This window comes from Piliocolobus tephrosceles, chromosome 2 (assembly GCF_002776525.5).
Source record: "Piliocolobus tephrosceles isolate RC106 chromosome 2, ASM277652v3, whole genome shotgun sequence".
Taxonomy (NCBI): domain Eukaryota; kingdom Metazoa; phylum Chordata; class Mammalia; order Primates; family Cercopithecidae; genus Piliocolobus; species Piliocolobus tephrosceles.
In genome coordinates, this window is record NC_045435.1 from 187,100,473 (window position 1) to 187,117,301 (window position 16,829).

The 16,829-nt window shown below is 37.2% G+C and overlaps 1 protein-coding gene across 2 annotated transcripts in view; it reads left to right on the plus strand.

Annotated features, from left to right (window-relative positions):
* The window catches only part of CCDC50 (coiled-coil domain containing 50), a 69,430-nt gene that overhangs the window by 15,508 nt on the left and 37,093 nt on the right, over positions 1 to 16,829 (plus strand). For both annotated transcript variants that reach the window (XM_023214748.3, XM_023214747.1), the window contains exons 2-3: positions 13,773 to 13,835; positions 14,690 to 14,816. In XM_023214748.3, coding sequence (XP_023070516.1) covers positions 13,773 to 13,835; positions 14,690 to 14,816 — 190 coding nt within the window. The remainder of the gene's footprint in view (positions 1 to 13,772; positions 13,836 to 14,689; positions 14,817 to 16,829) is intronic.

Below are 16,829 nucleotides of genomic sequence, written 5' to 3' on the forward strand. Positions count from 1 at the left end.
GGAAGCTCTTTTGTCATATGAAGCCAATAAACCGGAATGGGTTTTCTTCCCCTGGTGTAAACGTGTACTTAAGTTGGGCTGGAAGTGATCTTTGGGTTTTAATGGGCATGACCGGGTTTATCCTACAGAGGTTTAGGGAGACGGGTGGCTTTTCTTTCTAGGCTAAGGCAAACAGTACTGGCTGCCAAACCATTTGAGGGCTTGTGTAAGTGCCAGGAAAAGTGCCATTCAAGTAGTGAAACAGCAGAAGGTTGGAGTTTCTTTAGGAATACATGGGGGAAAAAAATAAAATGAATTCTTACTATCTGGATATGCTTTGTGAAAAATTGCTTTGGAAAACATTGTCTACTACTGCTTATACAATGGTATTTACCCTTTTGAGGATGCCTCATGGCTATCAGTGGCCTGTTTTTTTCATAGAATGTCTGACTGCCTCCATGAGAATAATTGATAAGTACCTTTAAAATTTCCTGCAGTGCTCAAGTACAGTTGACCTTTGAACAATATGGGTTTGAACTGTGTGGGTCCATTTATACATGGATTTTTTATTCAATCAAGTGTAGACCAGAAATACAGTATTTGCGGGGTGCAAGGCCTGTATATACTGAGGTATTTTTCATATACCTGAGTTCCGCAGGGCCAACTGCAGGACGTGAGTATGCACCAATTTTGGTATCTTTGGGGTTCTGGAATCAGTCCTTCTCATGTATACCTAGGGATGACTGTACTTAGGATGGTTATTATTTCTCTCATATTACAAGGGCATAAACATAAGTGATGTTAGTTTGTTTAAGATTATTTAGTTGGTGAGTGACAGAGCTAAGATTGGAATCAAAGTAGGAGTTCTCTTGGTTACACCATGCTGCTTTCTTGTGCAATAAATATTCACTGAGTATCTCACAGAGCCAGTGTTCTGTGCAGTGTACTGCAGAAGCTACTGTATAACAGTTTCATCTTTCTCTATAATTTTAAGTCATCTCTTTATGTTTAATTATGAAATTTTGTAAACCCATTTAAAAAGTAAACTGAACAATTTAAAAACAGCAGAAGTGCTTCCTTTTTACTCATCTTTATGATTTTAAGAGTAATTATTTAATTGCTAAGTTCATATATTCCTGAATTCTAAAGCAAAACAACCATGTAAAATGCAGTTGTATTTTAAAGAAGGTACGGGAGACAAGAAATCTAGGAGAATGTTTCTTCAGTTGTGACTCGTTTAAGGGCCAGTCGAAATTCATAAATGTTCACATTTGTTCATCGGAATCCAGGGTACTTCAGTAAGTGTTTGGTAAAGTATTAGAGATTTGGTGGGTTTGTTCAGTACCAGTTGTATTTCAAGAATTGAACTCCTCTAACTATGTTGAATACCTGATTCACTTTACTTTCTAATCAGGAATTGGTTCACTTTGTGTCTGTGACTGTATCTGCACAGTGGTTGCTAGATAAATGTAGGATAGCTCTTAACCTTTCACTCTATTGAGGTTAGCAAAACTATTACGTTAGGCCTGAGGAAGAAGCAGCATAGGAGAAATGTAAATATACAAGCACTTTGAAGATAAATCAGTGGCTGACACAAGACCAGTAATATACTCAAGACCCTTGGTTGTCTGAAATGGCAAAGCAAATTATAACATCATTGTGTTTGCAAGCTCACATGCTTGTGCACGCATGCACATACAGAAGGTTAAAATGGTTTTATATGCTGTGAAGTCTCTACTTCAGGTTCACTGAGTGGTCCAGTTGTCTAAATTAGTTCTGTCGTACTGTCACATTGTGATTATCGTCTAGAGCAGTGCTATCTAATAGAACAACTGTGATGATGGAAACGTTCTGTATTCTGCACTGTCCAGAGTAGTAGCCACCAGCCCCGTATGGCTATTTAGCACTAGGAATATGATTAGTGAAACTGAGGAGAGCTGAACTTTAAAAATTAAATTTATGTTAATGTAACAGTTACATATGATTGGTGGCTACCATATATAGTGTGAAACAATTGTTTGTGACACTAAAGGATAGAATGATGATGGATTGATAGAACGTATTGATTTTGGTTCAGTTTAAGGATGTCATTTCTGTTTGTTTGTTTTGGAGACAGAGTCTCGCTCTGTCACCCAGGCTGGATTGCAGTGGCACGATCTCGTCTCACTGCAATCTCCGACTCCTGGGTTCAAGCAATTCTCCTGCCTCAGCCTCTTGAGTAGCTGGGACTACAGGTACATGCTGCCATGCCTGGTTAATTTTTTGTATTTCAGTGGAGTCGAGATTTCCCCTGTTGTCCGGGCTGGTCTCGAACTTGGGAGCTCAGGCAATCTGCCCGCCTCGGAGTCCCAAAGTGCTGGGATTACAGGCGTGAGCCACCATGCCCGGCCAGGATGCCATTTCTAACAGATGTTCCATTGAGCATTAGACTGTGAGGAATGCACATCATTAGGGGTTTTGAAGAGAACCTTAGTGACTGCTTGGTGGGAATAGAAAGACAGAGCCCAGGAATCAATTTGATGGGCACTCAGAATAAATAACCTCCTGATTGAGCTCATTTTGAGGTTATGGGATGTTTCTTGAGAAGAAAGGAAGCTTAACTTGAGTGCTTTCTGTTAATACCTGCGTCAGCATCTTCTAAGAATAGACAAGGCTAAGGCTTAACTTTTCTTGGGTAGCTTCTGTTTTGTTACTCCCCCCCCCCAAAAAAAAAAGGTTTTGGATTCAAAGCACCAATCCATACAGTTGATTCCTTTAACACAGGAAGCTTGTGAGGTTGTCCATGTTTGTGGGCATTTTAAAAATCATTTATGGTAGCCGAATCAGATAAACCTTATATGGAAAGTTTTATCTGTATTTGACAGTTTAACCAATGTAAGTAAGGACTGCTCTGTTTCTACCTTGCTACCTTTGCCCTGCTTTTTCACTGTTCCTCTCACTCCAGATCATTTGTCCTGTCGGATGGAAATTCTGACTCAGCCATTTTCTCTTTCCCAGTAAGTTACCCAGTTACTCTGTGGTCGCTGATGGTAGATGGTCTGTGATACTAAAGTAGTACTTCTGATGTGAGGACTTATATCATCTCAGCATTTTCGAAACCCACTTGCCTGCAATCTGGTGTATCTGCGGTTAGCTATAACATATCTATTTGCCAAACAAGTGGTTTGGGTTACTGGAGTGTTCATTTAACTTTGAATTTAGGGGATTAGAAAAAATGTAACTCAGGAACATACTTTGATAAATTGCGTGAGAATGAAATGTTGGGATTCAATCAGTAGTTTTACTTTTCAAAATGATTCTTTGCAGTGTGTTTATTGAAGTGTGCGTGTGTTGTTGGCACACAGTTAAAACTTGTGCTTATTACCCTTCTTGTAAAACTATTGATGATGCTATTATATAATTTAGTGTTCCCTATTTTAAGTTGCCACATGACAACTGAATTTACTTGTACAGTTGATACCAATAAAACATTTCTTTGCAGCAAAGAGCTGGTATAATTTCTCCATTCTGATAATGAAAACTGAACAACATTTCCTATTTCTCTCCTTACATTGCTGCTCAGGAATATTGTTGACAAATTTGGGACCACATGTGGGCTTCACTTTTGTTAATGTGCAAAGGAGCATTATGAAATGAATCAGTAAAATTGCTACTACTACTGATTTTCTTCCTCGTAAATATTTCTTATATTTACTGTTTAGATGCTTATATTAGAATAAAAACATGTATCTTTCTTTATTATGAAATATTTTGAAGAGGATTATCAGATTCTCCTTCATGGAAGATGAATTGGAAAAAACGGAAGTATTTAAAAAGGAAGAGAAGCTACATTGTAGTCCCATAGTATATTGTTAATGTTAGAATTTTGATTATCCTTTCTAGTACCGTCTAAATTTAAATTGAATAGTCAAGTAATTCATCTATAATCAGGGTATACTATAGGGAGGCATAAGATCAGCCCTAGACTCTGCCTATAACATGGAGAGTACATTTGGGACTTAACCTGTGCATTAACCTGTATGATATGCTACATGGATTGTTATCCAACAGACGTCAGAATATCAGTTGTTTCTACAAAACACCTACATACACTCTGGAAAATGTGAGTTGGGCTGGAACTAGGACCAGTTGATAATCACTATAGGTTGGCAGATTTTGTCCTTTTGAAGACAGTTTTACTTCTGGTTATCGGAAAAATGGGCTGTGTTTTAAAGTAAAGGGGGTTTCCAGTGGCTGAAACATTTAAAAGGAGTCCCAGCTGATTGCTTGGACAAGATAAGGCTGAATTTGACAACTATTAAAACCCTTTCTGATAATGTATCTGTAATTTTAATAAAGTGATAATTGGCATCTTTTTATGAACAGTGACTGAAATTTAGAAGTATTTGAGGAAACTAGGAAGCCTAGTCTGCCATTTAGGACCATTATAATTGGAAATATTTCCTTGGGATTACAGATTCTTGATACTCTTGACAGTTTGGTACTATAACCAAGAAGGTGACTTTAGCAGGTCAGATATTTGGAATAAATTTGCAGAAGATCCTGAGTTATGCTATTCTGGTGTTTGTAAAACTTTTTGTGAAAAAAGCAGCTTTCTGTCTGTAATGTTTATTGTAGGATAGTTAACCCTGAAAATGTCTTTGTTACTAGAATTTCTGAAGGTTTTTCTCCTTTCTTCTTCTTCTTTTTTGGATATCAACCTCGAGTTTTTTTTTCTATTCACCTTATACTTAATTTATTAACATTTTAAAATTCTTGGGATGATTTGGCAGTTTGCAACTACAGGGGAGTTCTAAGGATATGGGGCAGTTATCTAAAACCAGTAATTCAGGAGACTAGCTCCAGGTGGTGCAAATTCCTGCTAGCACCTCAGCACATACTGCTTTCTCTGCTTTAAATGCCACATATATCCTAAGCACCCCATTGCATTGTTTAGCTGAACAAATACATCCATATGTATACACACATTTTTCTTGATTCTGAGCTCTAATCTTAACAGTGCCACTCATTTAACTGTGTGATCTTGGGAATATTATTACAAATCTCAGAGCCATCATTTCTTTGTAAGTTGAGTGATCTGTTTAATTGTGGCCCAAAGAAACCAAGAATTGACCACGTGCCTGAGTATATCACTTTTCTAGGTATTCTAGGATTCTATTAGGCAACATATCCTTTCATTATAACAAATCTGAAATTCCAGGTGAAGGAATTTACTGTTGTTTGAGGTCATGTTGATAGACATGTAGCTCCATAGCCTTGTTTCAGATAAGCTGGAGGATGTGGATGAATCAATATGCTGGATGAATGTGGGTGGAGAAATCCAACGTCTCATGTTATGTCCTGTGCACTAGCCATCATTGTTCTAAGGATCTATCTTTTTCACAAACATTTATTTGAAAATCACTATCCTGGGCACTGGGATAAATGTGGGAGATAAAATGATCCATAATATTTTTCTTGCTTTTCAGGATCTAGAATGTATGCTGGGGAAACATGAGTAAAATTTTTTAATAGTATAATTAGTGCTACAGTACTATCCTGTAAACTACATGCTATGAAAGTACTGAAAGAAAATAATAGATGAGTCTACTGCATGTTTGTGAGTCAGCTACATAGGTGACATTTGAATGGGTGTCTTGTAGGTTGATTGTGAATTTTCTAGATGGTGGAGAGGTGGATGGGTGCTTTGGGCAGATAGAACACAAGGGATTCCACCAGCACTATCTGTGTAGTAATGGTGACTAAGTTTCTTGCCCATTTGCAGGGCTCTCCCGTTCTCTGTGTTTCATTCTCACAACAATCAAGCAACCAAAAATAGAAACCAAAACCAATAACCATAAGAATCTCTAAACGGATGAAATATTGGAAATATTGCTTGGTTCTTTAGTCATCTGTATAAGGTGTAGAATGAAAATCTTTGTTCTTCACAAAGGAATTACAAAAATTCTGTGTGGACTTTGTGGACAGTTTAGTAGTGGGATTATTATACTAAGGATAATAACTACAAGACAGTGAATCTGATTTAATTGTATTATGGATCTCTGTTTAGAAGGATCATCTATCTCCCAGACAGGTGGAATATCATGGCATATTGGAAAGAACAGGGCATTTAGAGACTTAAATTAGAAAAGTAGCCCTGCCGTTAATTACTTTGGCTAGTAACAAAATAAATGAAGATAGAACACCTATGTAGATTATTTACTTAACTTCTGGCAAAATTAGATGCCACTGCCCTCGCACTGTCATACTGTAGTTAGATTTTGTTAATTTCAATGACATGAAAATTTTAGAACACTAAAAAATGGAGAAGGATCAAAAGTTTGTGTTACCCTTTGTTCTCTAGTAAACGAATTGCTCATGCATTACTTAAGTGTTCTTTTGTTTTCAGCCTTGAGCCTGAAAGTGAGAAATTTTAGTTATCAGTGATCAGTAACTCAGAGCTATGTTTGCTTTTATGGGGCTCATAATTGGGGTATTTGAGTAAGCGTAAGAGAGTGTCTGCTGTCTATAGCCAAGCATCTCTAAGCTCCCTACCTGCCCTGCTGGTGGGGTTGGAGGAGGGGTTTGGTTTTGCTAATGGTATTGGCGGTAGTGATATTGATGTCATTTTGTTGATCTCTGTATAAACGTTGCTGAGGCTGAGAATGTAGAGGATTTGTCATTAGGATAAGCTCTATTCAGTTTCTCTGAATCCCATTTCTCTTTTACTCAGGTAATTTTATTAGAACTTTTAATAAAGAGAAGAAACTAACCGATTAGGGAGACATTTCTTTTGTAGGGCAGCATAAGAGTTTTATAAAATATGTTTATTATTTCACAGTGTCATTAATATATCTTAGAGACACGAGTCTAAAATTTAACAATATCTTCTCTACCCAAGTGGAGGGAAACTTGTGGGTGTTGAAAAGAGGATTAGAGAGATGAGGGCAAGTGGTAGGTCCCAGAGAGAGATTTCCCTTGGAGTTTTTCGCTGTAGTCAGTACCTAGGGTGTCCTGTAGGTCACTTAGGAAACACTGAAAGAATCTGAAGGATGGGGTGATGGGAAGAGGGTGAGAGATGAGAAGGTGCTTAATGGGTACAGTGTACATTATTCAGGTGGTGATTACGGTAAAAGCCCAGACTTCACTACTAGACAGTATATCCATATAACAAAGCTGCACTTGAACCCCTTACGTGTATACAATTAAGGAACTTCTTATTCCTGTTTTTTTCAGGTATAAATATAGGCCGACTGTGATTGCTAGAAGTCTATTTTTGGGAGATAGTGAGGCAAAGTAAACTAGGTCTCATTTTTATTTGCATTTTGGGGGACCTGGAAACCACTTTATGAATACATGTGCCATCTTTACTAAAAATTACTTTTATCCTTGATTTTAAAGAACTTAATGCACATTTATCTTCTTTTAACTAGTATTTAATAATACCCCCTCCCCCCTTTTTTTTCCTGATACTCTAAGCAGAAATATCTGGGGCCAGAAGAGGTGGATTTGATTTTCAGTTCGTTTTATTTGTTGGGTAGTCTTGCTCAAGCCGTTTTATTTCTCTGGAGCCTTAGTTTCCTTGTAAATAAAATGGGGATGTTGATAAAGCCTTTATCCTCAGATGGTTAGGAGGAATAAATGTGAAAGTGCCTTGTAATCTATGAAGTGCTGTATAAATGTCAGTTGTGGCTGTCTGTTATTACGAAACTTTCACAAGACAAAATGTATCTCTTGAATATCTTTCTTGTTCATAGTAGATGTTTTCATGTATGTAGAACAAAGGAAAGCAAGCATAATCCCTGCTTTTAAAGCAGAGTATGTAGTCTATCTACTACTCATAGCATTTACATAAAAAGAATAATTCACAAAATTCTACCATTCTATAAAAGGGAAAACAGACATAGGTGAAAGAAATAGCCTCTTGTTAATGTATTATTAGTCCAAGCATTTTTATGTGGGTGGAAGCTTGTAAAGATGTATCATGGCAATTGTAATTTCAGAAAGTCTTAGGATGTAGGTAAACGAACAAGGGAAGGGGAATGGTTTTTTTTCCACTTCCTTTTTAGGTTATGTAGAATTAGTTGGGAAAGCGTTGGGAATGTGCACATTATTTGGATAATATGTGAAAGGAACGTGTAGCCACTCATTGAATCAGAAATTTCTGGGTTTGGGTGAAACATGTACTCATTCTGCTTACTTGACTGAGGTGAAAAAAAGGAGTTCTTGATAGCAGGAGCACTGTTCACTGTTTAGATTTAGTTAATCTTGTGCATAGCTTTTAAACTTTGGAGCAGAATTTGTTTAGCAAAATGTCCCCCACTAAGTTTTTTTCCTCACTGGCGTTGCCAGTATAAATACAAGTTAAGTTCTTGATTCTTGTCCAAAATTTGAGACTGTGTTCATTTAGTGGAAGAGTAAACAAAATTTCTGCTGCCCTTAGGGGTATGTGTGTATGTGGGGGATGTGACAGGGGTTGGGAGGGACCCTTCTGTTTGTCCCTGAGAAAAAGGTAAGGGAATTCTCAAGACTCTTACCCCATCACTTGTCAATCTGAATCACCTCTTTGAAACAGGCTTTCAAAAGAATATTTTGTTTCTGAGTGAGAAAGAGAGAAACTTGCTGTAAATGAGCTTTCTAAAATAACAATCTCAAATATGTTTTGTGAAAAATGCTCAGTTTACTTATTTCTTTGTTGGTGAAAGCTGAGAAGATCTTAATCTAGTACTGTTAATGCCTAAGAAAAAAAATTTTTAAAGACTATTTTAGGCCTCCAAATTTGTTGTCATTTGGGCCAGAATTTTAAGAGACATTCAAATCAATGTTGGTTTGTTTTTTTCTCTTTTCCTTTAAAATGTTGAATTATTAAAGTATACAAATTTTGTCTCTATTTTTCTACTAATTGCCAATGGTAGGGCAGACAAGGGTGTTACCTGTAGAAGAAGAACGAGTAGTTCTGCATCGAGGTTTATGGAAAGCTCCTACAGTTATTGGTAGGGAAAGGGGGAGTGGGCTGTGTCTGGAGCTAGAGGGGTAAAGTTGGCAAGCAGATGTACCTGAAAAAAGGTGTGTGAGGAGAAGCAGTAAAGCGAAAACAAAAATGAGAGACTTAGGAAGCAAATGCAAAAAGAGAAAAAGTATGAGAGGTCGAGTTTGGTTGGTGTGAGGTGGAGCGGGGTGGTGATCACCCGATTTTCTTTGGTACGTTTCAGGTAAGTTGTGTACCAGGAATGCCTAAAAAGGAACCCGTTTCTCATGAGGGTGCACAGGGGCTTTCCTGTCATATCGCTTGCTGTAATTGCCTTTGGGGCTTCTGTGCTCTGGGCACACAGAACTCCAGAATGGCTTGTGGATTTTCATCTTTTTGGCTTTTTCCGTAATTGGCCCCTTTGCCAAGAATGTTTACCACTTCTGTCCATAGGAATTTTAATTTACCTTGAAATACATTTTATGTTAATTACTTTAAGGTTTCTTGATACAAAGTTTCTGGATGCATTCTGTTTAAATCACTCCCACTTCTTACATCCACCCCCAATTCATAACAAGCATAACTGCTGCAGTGTTTATGACTTCAAAGAATTGTCTTTAGTACAACAAATTGTCTTTAGTGCAGTGTTTATTAACTTACATTATACTTGTTTTCCTCTCTGATGTTTCACCTCATTGATGGCTTGGAGATGACTCATTCATCCTGAAATAGAGTTCAACGCATGTTTATTGAGTAAATGAGTGTTTATTAGGTGCATTCGATGCCATTCATGTATTTAGGGGGAGATCAACATCTCAATGAAAACCATTCTTTAAGGAAATGGGTGGGGGGTGTATATATGTACATATTTATGTATGTCAGCCAGTCGTCCTTTCCATTTCTGAGACCTGCTTGGCCTGTTGTAAATTAATTCACCGTATACTAATTTGTATGTACGGGCATCCCTCGTTTTATTGCACTTGCCTTTATTGCGCTTTGGACAAACTGTGTTTTACAAATTGGAGGTGTGTAGCAAGCATTTCTTAGTAATAATGTGTTTTTAAATTTAGGTATGTACATAACCTGTTTCGACTGAATTCCGTCGCACATTTAATAGACTATCAATAGACTATTAATAGACTATAATGTAATTATAGTCTATTGTATTAATTGTATTAATAGACTATTAATAGACTATAGTGTAAAAATAGTCTATTAATAGTCTATTATCCTCAGTGGACTGTTTATACTCTTTACATCAAAGGTAGAGGAGGTTGGAAAAGGAGAAAAGTTCTCTTCAGGCTCTGAGCTTGGCCTGGCTGTGAAATAGTTTCTGTAATTCTCAATCAGGTTACCGATTTACAAAATTGACTGGATATGTGATTGTTTTCCAGGTTGTACTAGAATACTGATGCAGGGAATACAGAGGCAAATCTTGAAAAAAAACTAGAGTGGGTTCAGAAGAAATTATATATTGGGCAAATAATATTTCAGTATAAATGAGATTATATGTTTGGAAACTCCTAGTAAACTCTGAAGTGCTAAGTCAGTGTGTTTGACAGTGCAGCTTGGTGTGTATGTGTTTGTGTACTTCCTCATAATCATTGAAAATCTTCTAGATCCTCTTGACTAGTCCAGGCCCTGCTCATATCTTTTGGGTACTAATTCAGCTTCTGCAGATTTAGGGACAAATCACAATAATAGAATATGCTTCAGTCTTGCTGTTTAGATACTAAGAAATCATTATGAAGAGTCATCAAGGTAATCAGTAATGCGTAAATTTTTCACACCTATTATTATGTGTCAAGCCATATCTTCATGTTCATTGTTTAGCAATATGTGCTATTGACAACATGAAATTAAGTTAATTTAATTATATAACTTAAAATGTAATATTTAAGAATATACATATAAAAATCATAGGAAATAGAGAAATCCATGAACCTACCACCCGCATCAGATGTTAATATTTTGCCTTATTGTGTGTCTTTTCTCTTTTTGCTTTTGAAGCAGTAGAATGGCTTGTGCAGCCAAGGCACTCATGCCCCTTTTCATCTCTCTGGAGAGAGAACTACTGTTTGGAGTTAAGTTTGTGTCAGTGCCATATTATTAAAAAAAATTTTTTTTTTACCATAGGTATACCTATCTACAAATAGTATATTTTAATGTTTAATGTTCTGCTGCCTAAAGTTAAGAAATATTTTTAAAATTATTGTACTTCTTCACATGATTCTCCACATGGAAAAATGTAATAATTTCATAATTTTTAATTTTAGTTGGCATGGTGTTAGAAACATAGAAAATATATTTTTGGCATTAACGTTCTGACCTAATAACGTAAATTGAAATGGCTTTTAAACTTTTTGTAATCTATAGAATGATGTGTGTTTCACATTTTGACCTAGTACCTATCATCTCTGTGTATTTCTGTGATCTGTGTATATGTAATACCGGAAAAGTTTCCCCAGAGTAGTTTCCTGTACTGTGTGTGATAGTCCCTTGGTATTTGTGGGGTGGGGTGTGGAATTGGTTCCAAGACCTCACATGGTTACTAAAAATCTATGGATGCTTCAGTCCCTGGTATAAAATGTGTTAGTATTTGCGTATAATTCATACACATTCTACTGTATACTTTACATTGTCTCTAGATTACTTATAATATCTAATACAGTGTAAATGCTATGTAAATAACTGTTATACACTGTTTCGTTTAGAGAACAATGATAAGAAAAAAAGTGTGTACATGTTCAGTACAGCTACATTTTTTTTTTCCTGAATATTTTTTATCTGTGGTTGATTGAAACCATGAATCCAAAACTCAGGGCTATGAGGGCCAATTGTCTTCTGTTGTTCTCTAGACTATTGACTTTTAAAATGTTTTTCTCAGGCTTAGTAAATTGATTTTTTGACCTAATAATAGGTTGCCACCCATAATTTGAAAATCATTAAGATTAATCTTAAAATTTGATCTAATCATAATTAATCTAAAATTAAGACTGACTTTAATATATAAGCACAAGCGTTTCCAGTATAATAAAGGTGTTGTAAATGATAGGTCAGTGTATCAAAATAACATTCTTTACACAAGATTTGATTATATTTATTTTAGCTAATTCATTAATTTTTTAAAATTAAGTCCATGTATGTCTTACCCATTTAAAAATCAGATATTAATTGAAGTGTTTGAGAGAGTATATGCTGGTTAATGCAGAATATTTTCTTTCCGTCCATTCTGACTATGGTTTACCTGGAGGGAAGGAGGCCTGTCATTGTGTCAGGGAACGGGAAAGAGCTCTTGACCTCTTCCTGGCTTAGACTTTGACCCCAAGCCCTGTCACCAGTGAACTCTGTGCCGCCTTAGAAAATCCCTTCTTCCTTCTGGATTTCAGTTTCCTCACTTATTAAATGAGGGTGCTATCTAGCTCATCTTGAAAGTACTTTTATTCTGTGAAATATAAGGTAACTAGGACCTGGGTTTCAGGATATTAGAATTCATTGAGAATATAGCTCATGAAAAAGAACAGGGCTTTCTGTTCGAATTACTGGTTTTGCTGTTACGTTTGAGTGAGGATTAAGCAGGTTGTATTCAGTTTAATGTAGTTCTTGGGCAAGAATTATTCCTTCGTTTAAAACCGTTTCAAAATAATCTTGACCTCCCCAAGATCTCCCTCCCTTGTTGTGGCAGTATCCCTCAGTAGTGAAGGACACAATTATGTCGAGTGTATATGTGAACATACGTAAGTGCGAAGAACGGCAAAGGAATGTTCTTCATTCTGTTTCAGTGAAATGCGCTCATAGGCAAATCCAAAGCTGCAGAAAAGAATCTACCACTTTTCCTAAGCTCTAGGGACTGTTCATGAGTCCTACTCAATTGCAGTAATCTGAGGCTTTGGGGAGTTTCCTTTTTTTTTTCCAAGCATGAATTACATGCTTGGAATAGAGTGAGAACATATCACTTAAACTACACGTTCTTTAAACAACACTTTCCATGATGAATCCCTTCATGTTTTGTCTGTTTGTATATTTACGAAGCAGGAGTTTAAATTGCAGCTTGGGGTAAACATGGACCTTCGAGACTTATTTCTTCCCATTTTGCTTCTAAGAAGACAGGTCAGGAAATACCCTTGCCTGGATCTTCAGGTGGAGGCAGAGTTGGGGCGGATTCCTGGTTTCTTTCAGGCTTCCCATTTTCTTTTGGTTTGTAGATTATTTGGGCGCAGCCCAAGGTTTAGAGGGACCTAGAGACCTAGTTCCAACTCGTGTCCCTGGGGATTGACCCACTAAAGAATGTTTAAGAAATTGAGAATTTTTAAAGTAGAACTCTGCCCCACCTGAGGGACTAGTGAAAATATATTTTTCCTTCAGAGACACCAGGGTAGACATCAATTGCTGGGAGAGGATCGTCTGAACCACAGAGAAGCATAGGTTAGATTTCTTTTAACACCTCTAATTATGCAGTTACCCACTTCTCTCTCAGTAGCAATATGCAAAGCATGATTGATACTTCTGCTATTTTCAGCAGCACTTACCCTCCTTTTATGGAAGTGGATTGGAATTTCTAGACCTCTGGAATCTGATTCTAAGTGTTCTCACCTCAGGCCGGTGGCCAAGGCTAACCAGTGTTTTGTGACACCCTGTGCTTGGCACTAAGCAGGCCCTATGGATTTTTGTGACTAAAGACTGCATACTTCACTAGTCACTATTTTATGCATTGAGAATTATGAAGTTTGTTATTCTGAAATATTAGAATTGATTTTTTTAAAGTAAAAGAAAAGTCCTTCCCTTTGTATGTTAAAGTATTACTAATGAGCCTTCCTGTCTCTTTTTCCTCCTTCGTCTTCTGTAGTATGCCGAGATTTTGCTGTCCTGGAGGACCACACCCTGGCCCACAGCCTGCAGGAACAAGAGAGTGAGTAATACCTCTCATTTATGCTCCTTCAGTTTTCTTTTTTTAGTGGTAGCTTGAGGCTGGTTTCTTAGGGCTTAGGTAGGGAGAGAGCACAGTCACTTGGCATCACCATCCGTACATTCTGAAGGATTTCTTTAGGCAAATGATGCCTGGGTGAGCAGTGAAGTTTCAGGCGTGTTTAAGTAAGACAGGCGGCCAGGGATTAGTAGACTGCTGCATCTCTAGGAGGAAAAGAGGGGTTTGAACCTTTTTTCTTGCCTTTTGTTGTAGGAGGGACATAATGGTTGTAGATTTATCTGGGGTGCATGCGTAGAAGAATCTATTCTTGCTCCTAGGATAGGGACCTGAACAGTTTTCCCAGGCAGCCATGGTATAAATGAGATCACATTGTGTATTTTTCTGAATCTTTTTTTCCGTGTAGTGATGGAAAGTAAATCTAAGCTACACATGTTATATTAAAGTACATATTTGTGAATATATGGTTTGTGAATTAATTCACATATAAATATAAAATTAAAGTTTTTAAAAATGCAGTTAATAAATAGAGTGACAACATGTAGTAGTAGAAAGAGCATTAGCCCTGGCTTTAGAATATTTGTGTAGATGTCCTGGCACTGCCACTTTGTTGCCGTGTGACCAAAGGCAAATTATTTAATCTTTTTGATCCTCTTTTTACTTCATGGAAAAGTGGGGATATTAATTCCTTGCTCTCTATTATATTTTGTTGTTGAGACAATAAAACAAAGTGATGGATGCAAAGCTATTGCTGTGGTAAAGCTCTTAAGATTATTATGGCATTTATTACTAACAAACTAAGGCATTATTAATTCCTGTCCTCAATCTTTTTGTTCCAGTTGAGCATCATTTGGCATCAAACGTTCAGCGGAACCGTTTGGTCCAGCATGATCTCCAGGTGGCTAAGCAGCTCCAAGAGGAAGATCTGAAAGCGCAGGCCCAGCTCCAGAAGCGCTACAAAGACCTGTGAGGATTTGGGAGATGGGAGGGGTAATGTCAAGACTGATTTTCTCTGTGGAGCTAGCAGACAGGGCAGGGGAAGAGGAGCCTACTTCTGTTCCTCTGATTCCTTTTACTGTTAAATTATAGTCTTACAGTGGATATCTAACAGTTTTTTTTTATTTGAAAATGTTTTGTTGTTGTTGTTGGAACGAACACTTGACCAGGTTTAAGGACATGTGGTTGATGGTGTAAATTCTAACATTTTTTTAGCTCTATGACTTTGGGCCAGTTAGTCAACTTCTCTGAATTTATTTTCCTTACCCATAACCTGGGGAAAATAATCTCTGTCCCCTCTGTCGCGTAGTTTCTATGGGGAGTCCAGTGAAATAGAGGACATCAAAGAACTTTGTGGGTTGTGTTGGTTCCTTTACTGTGTTCTAGCTGTGTTTGCTGCTCTTACTTTCCTTGCTTTTCAGTACATGGCAGAATGTTCTGAAAAGCTCTGAAGTGTAGACTCAGTTATCTTCATAACTTCAGTGTCTGACAGAAGTTCTCTCTAGTAGCCTTCTTTAACAGACAGATAAACGGAAGTGATCATTTCTCAGGTTTCTTTTGGCACAGTGACTTTTATACTGTTTCAGTGTTACAAAGCTCCCAGGATACATTTCTTGCTTGAGAGTGGCTCTTACATCCTAAATCTTTAATGTGGGTAGATTCAACCACAGATACTGTGTTGAGGAGGAAGGGGTAAAGGAAAAATGGAAGGAACCCCTTAATTTAGTTTAGTGTTATATTTGGGTAAAAAGGGAAAGCCAGTCATTTTTGCTAACTTATAGGAAGAGTTTGCCCTTCTGTTTATTATTTGTAGAGAGAACTTTATTAATCATTTTGTTAAGCTTCCTTGCTTTGTAAGTAAACACTTTTATCGATTCATGCTAAATCTGGCACCATGAAAGGAGACCAGAGATATGAATAAGACAGCCGTTACCTTTAAGGGCCTCAGGAAAAGACCTTGAGCATTATATATCTAGAGATACATGCATGAGTCACAGATAATTGAAATGTAAATTTCATGCCTATTTAGAGAGAAGAGACTGGGAAAAGCTTCACAAGACAGATGATATGTTTAATCTGAAACTTGAAGGTTAATTAGAAGTTTATAGTGATACAGAAATCCATTCTAGCCAGAAGGAGCAGCATGCATAAGGGCAGGAGGTAAAAGGACTTGGAATCTCATGTTAACTGCAAGAAGTTCAGTATTGCTGGAGTGGAGAGTGTATTTACGGGCAGAAGTAGGAAGTGAGGCCAGAAAAGTAGTCAAAAGCTGGATCATAAAGGTCACGATAAGTTACGTTAAAAGATTTCAGGTGTTGTAGAGTTTAAATTATAAGGAATGGAGAACCATTGAAGTAGTTTTAAATTTCCATTTTGGGATCTATTCTGGAGAGTAGGTGGGTGAAGGCTTGGAGTGGGCAAGATTTGAAGGCAGCTATTGTGAGCAGTGGTCAAATTAAGAGATGATGAGGCTTGAATGAAGACAGTGGTGGTAGTGGTGGTAGTGAAGGTCATGGTAATGGAGATAAAAGAGGAAGAGAGATATTTGAGATGTTACGAGGCTCAGTGTCACAGGTTAAGGTGAGAGCCAAAGCTAGAATGTCCTAGAGTTCTAAATTCATTGCCCTTTACATTATTCACTATTCTCTGTCAGCAAGGCCAGTTCCGAGGTTGATGCAGATGTTTAAATCCTGAATTAGGTTAATAACAGTATAATGAGCTTATTCAGAAATTATCAAGACAAACCACTCAAATATAAATCAGGAGTAGAGAGTAATATTTTATAGGTCCTAAATGAGAGAAGAACCAGGTATTGTATTTCTGCTTGAGACTTCAAGGTTTTAAAATTGTTCCTGGATGAAATAAGTAAGCTAGAAGGGAAGTCTTTCAGTTCACTCCCTGCAATTTTGAGAGCTGGACATCTCAGGAAGGATGGAATGCTGCCGTTCTCATTGAAGTGGAACCTTTTATTCAGTCTGGATA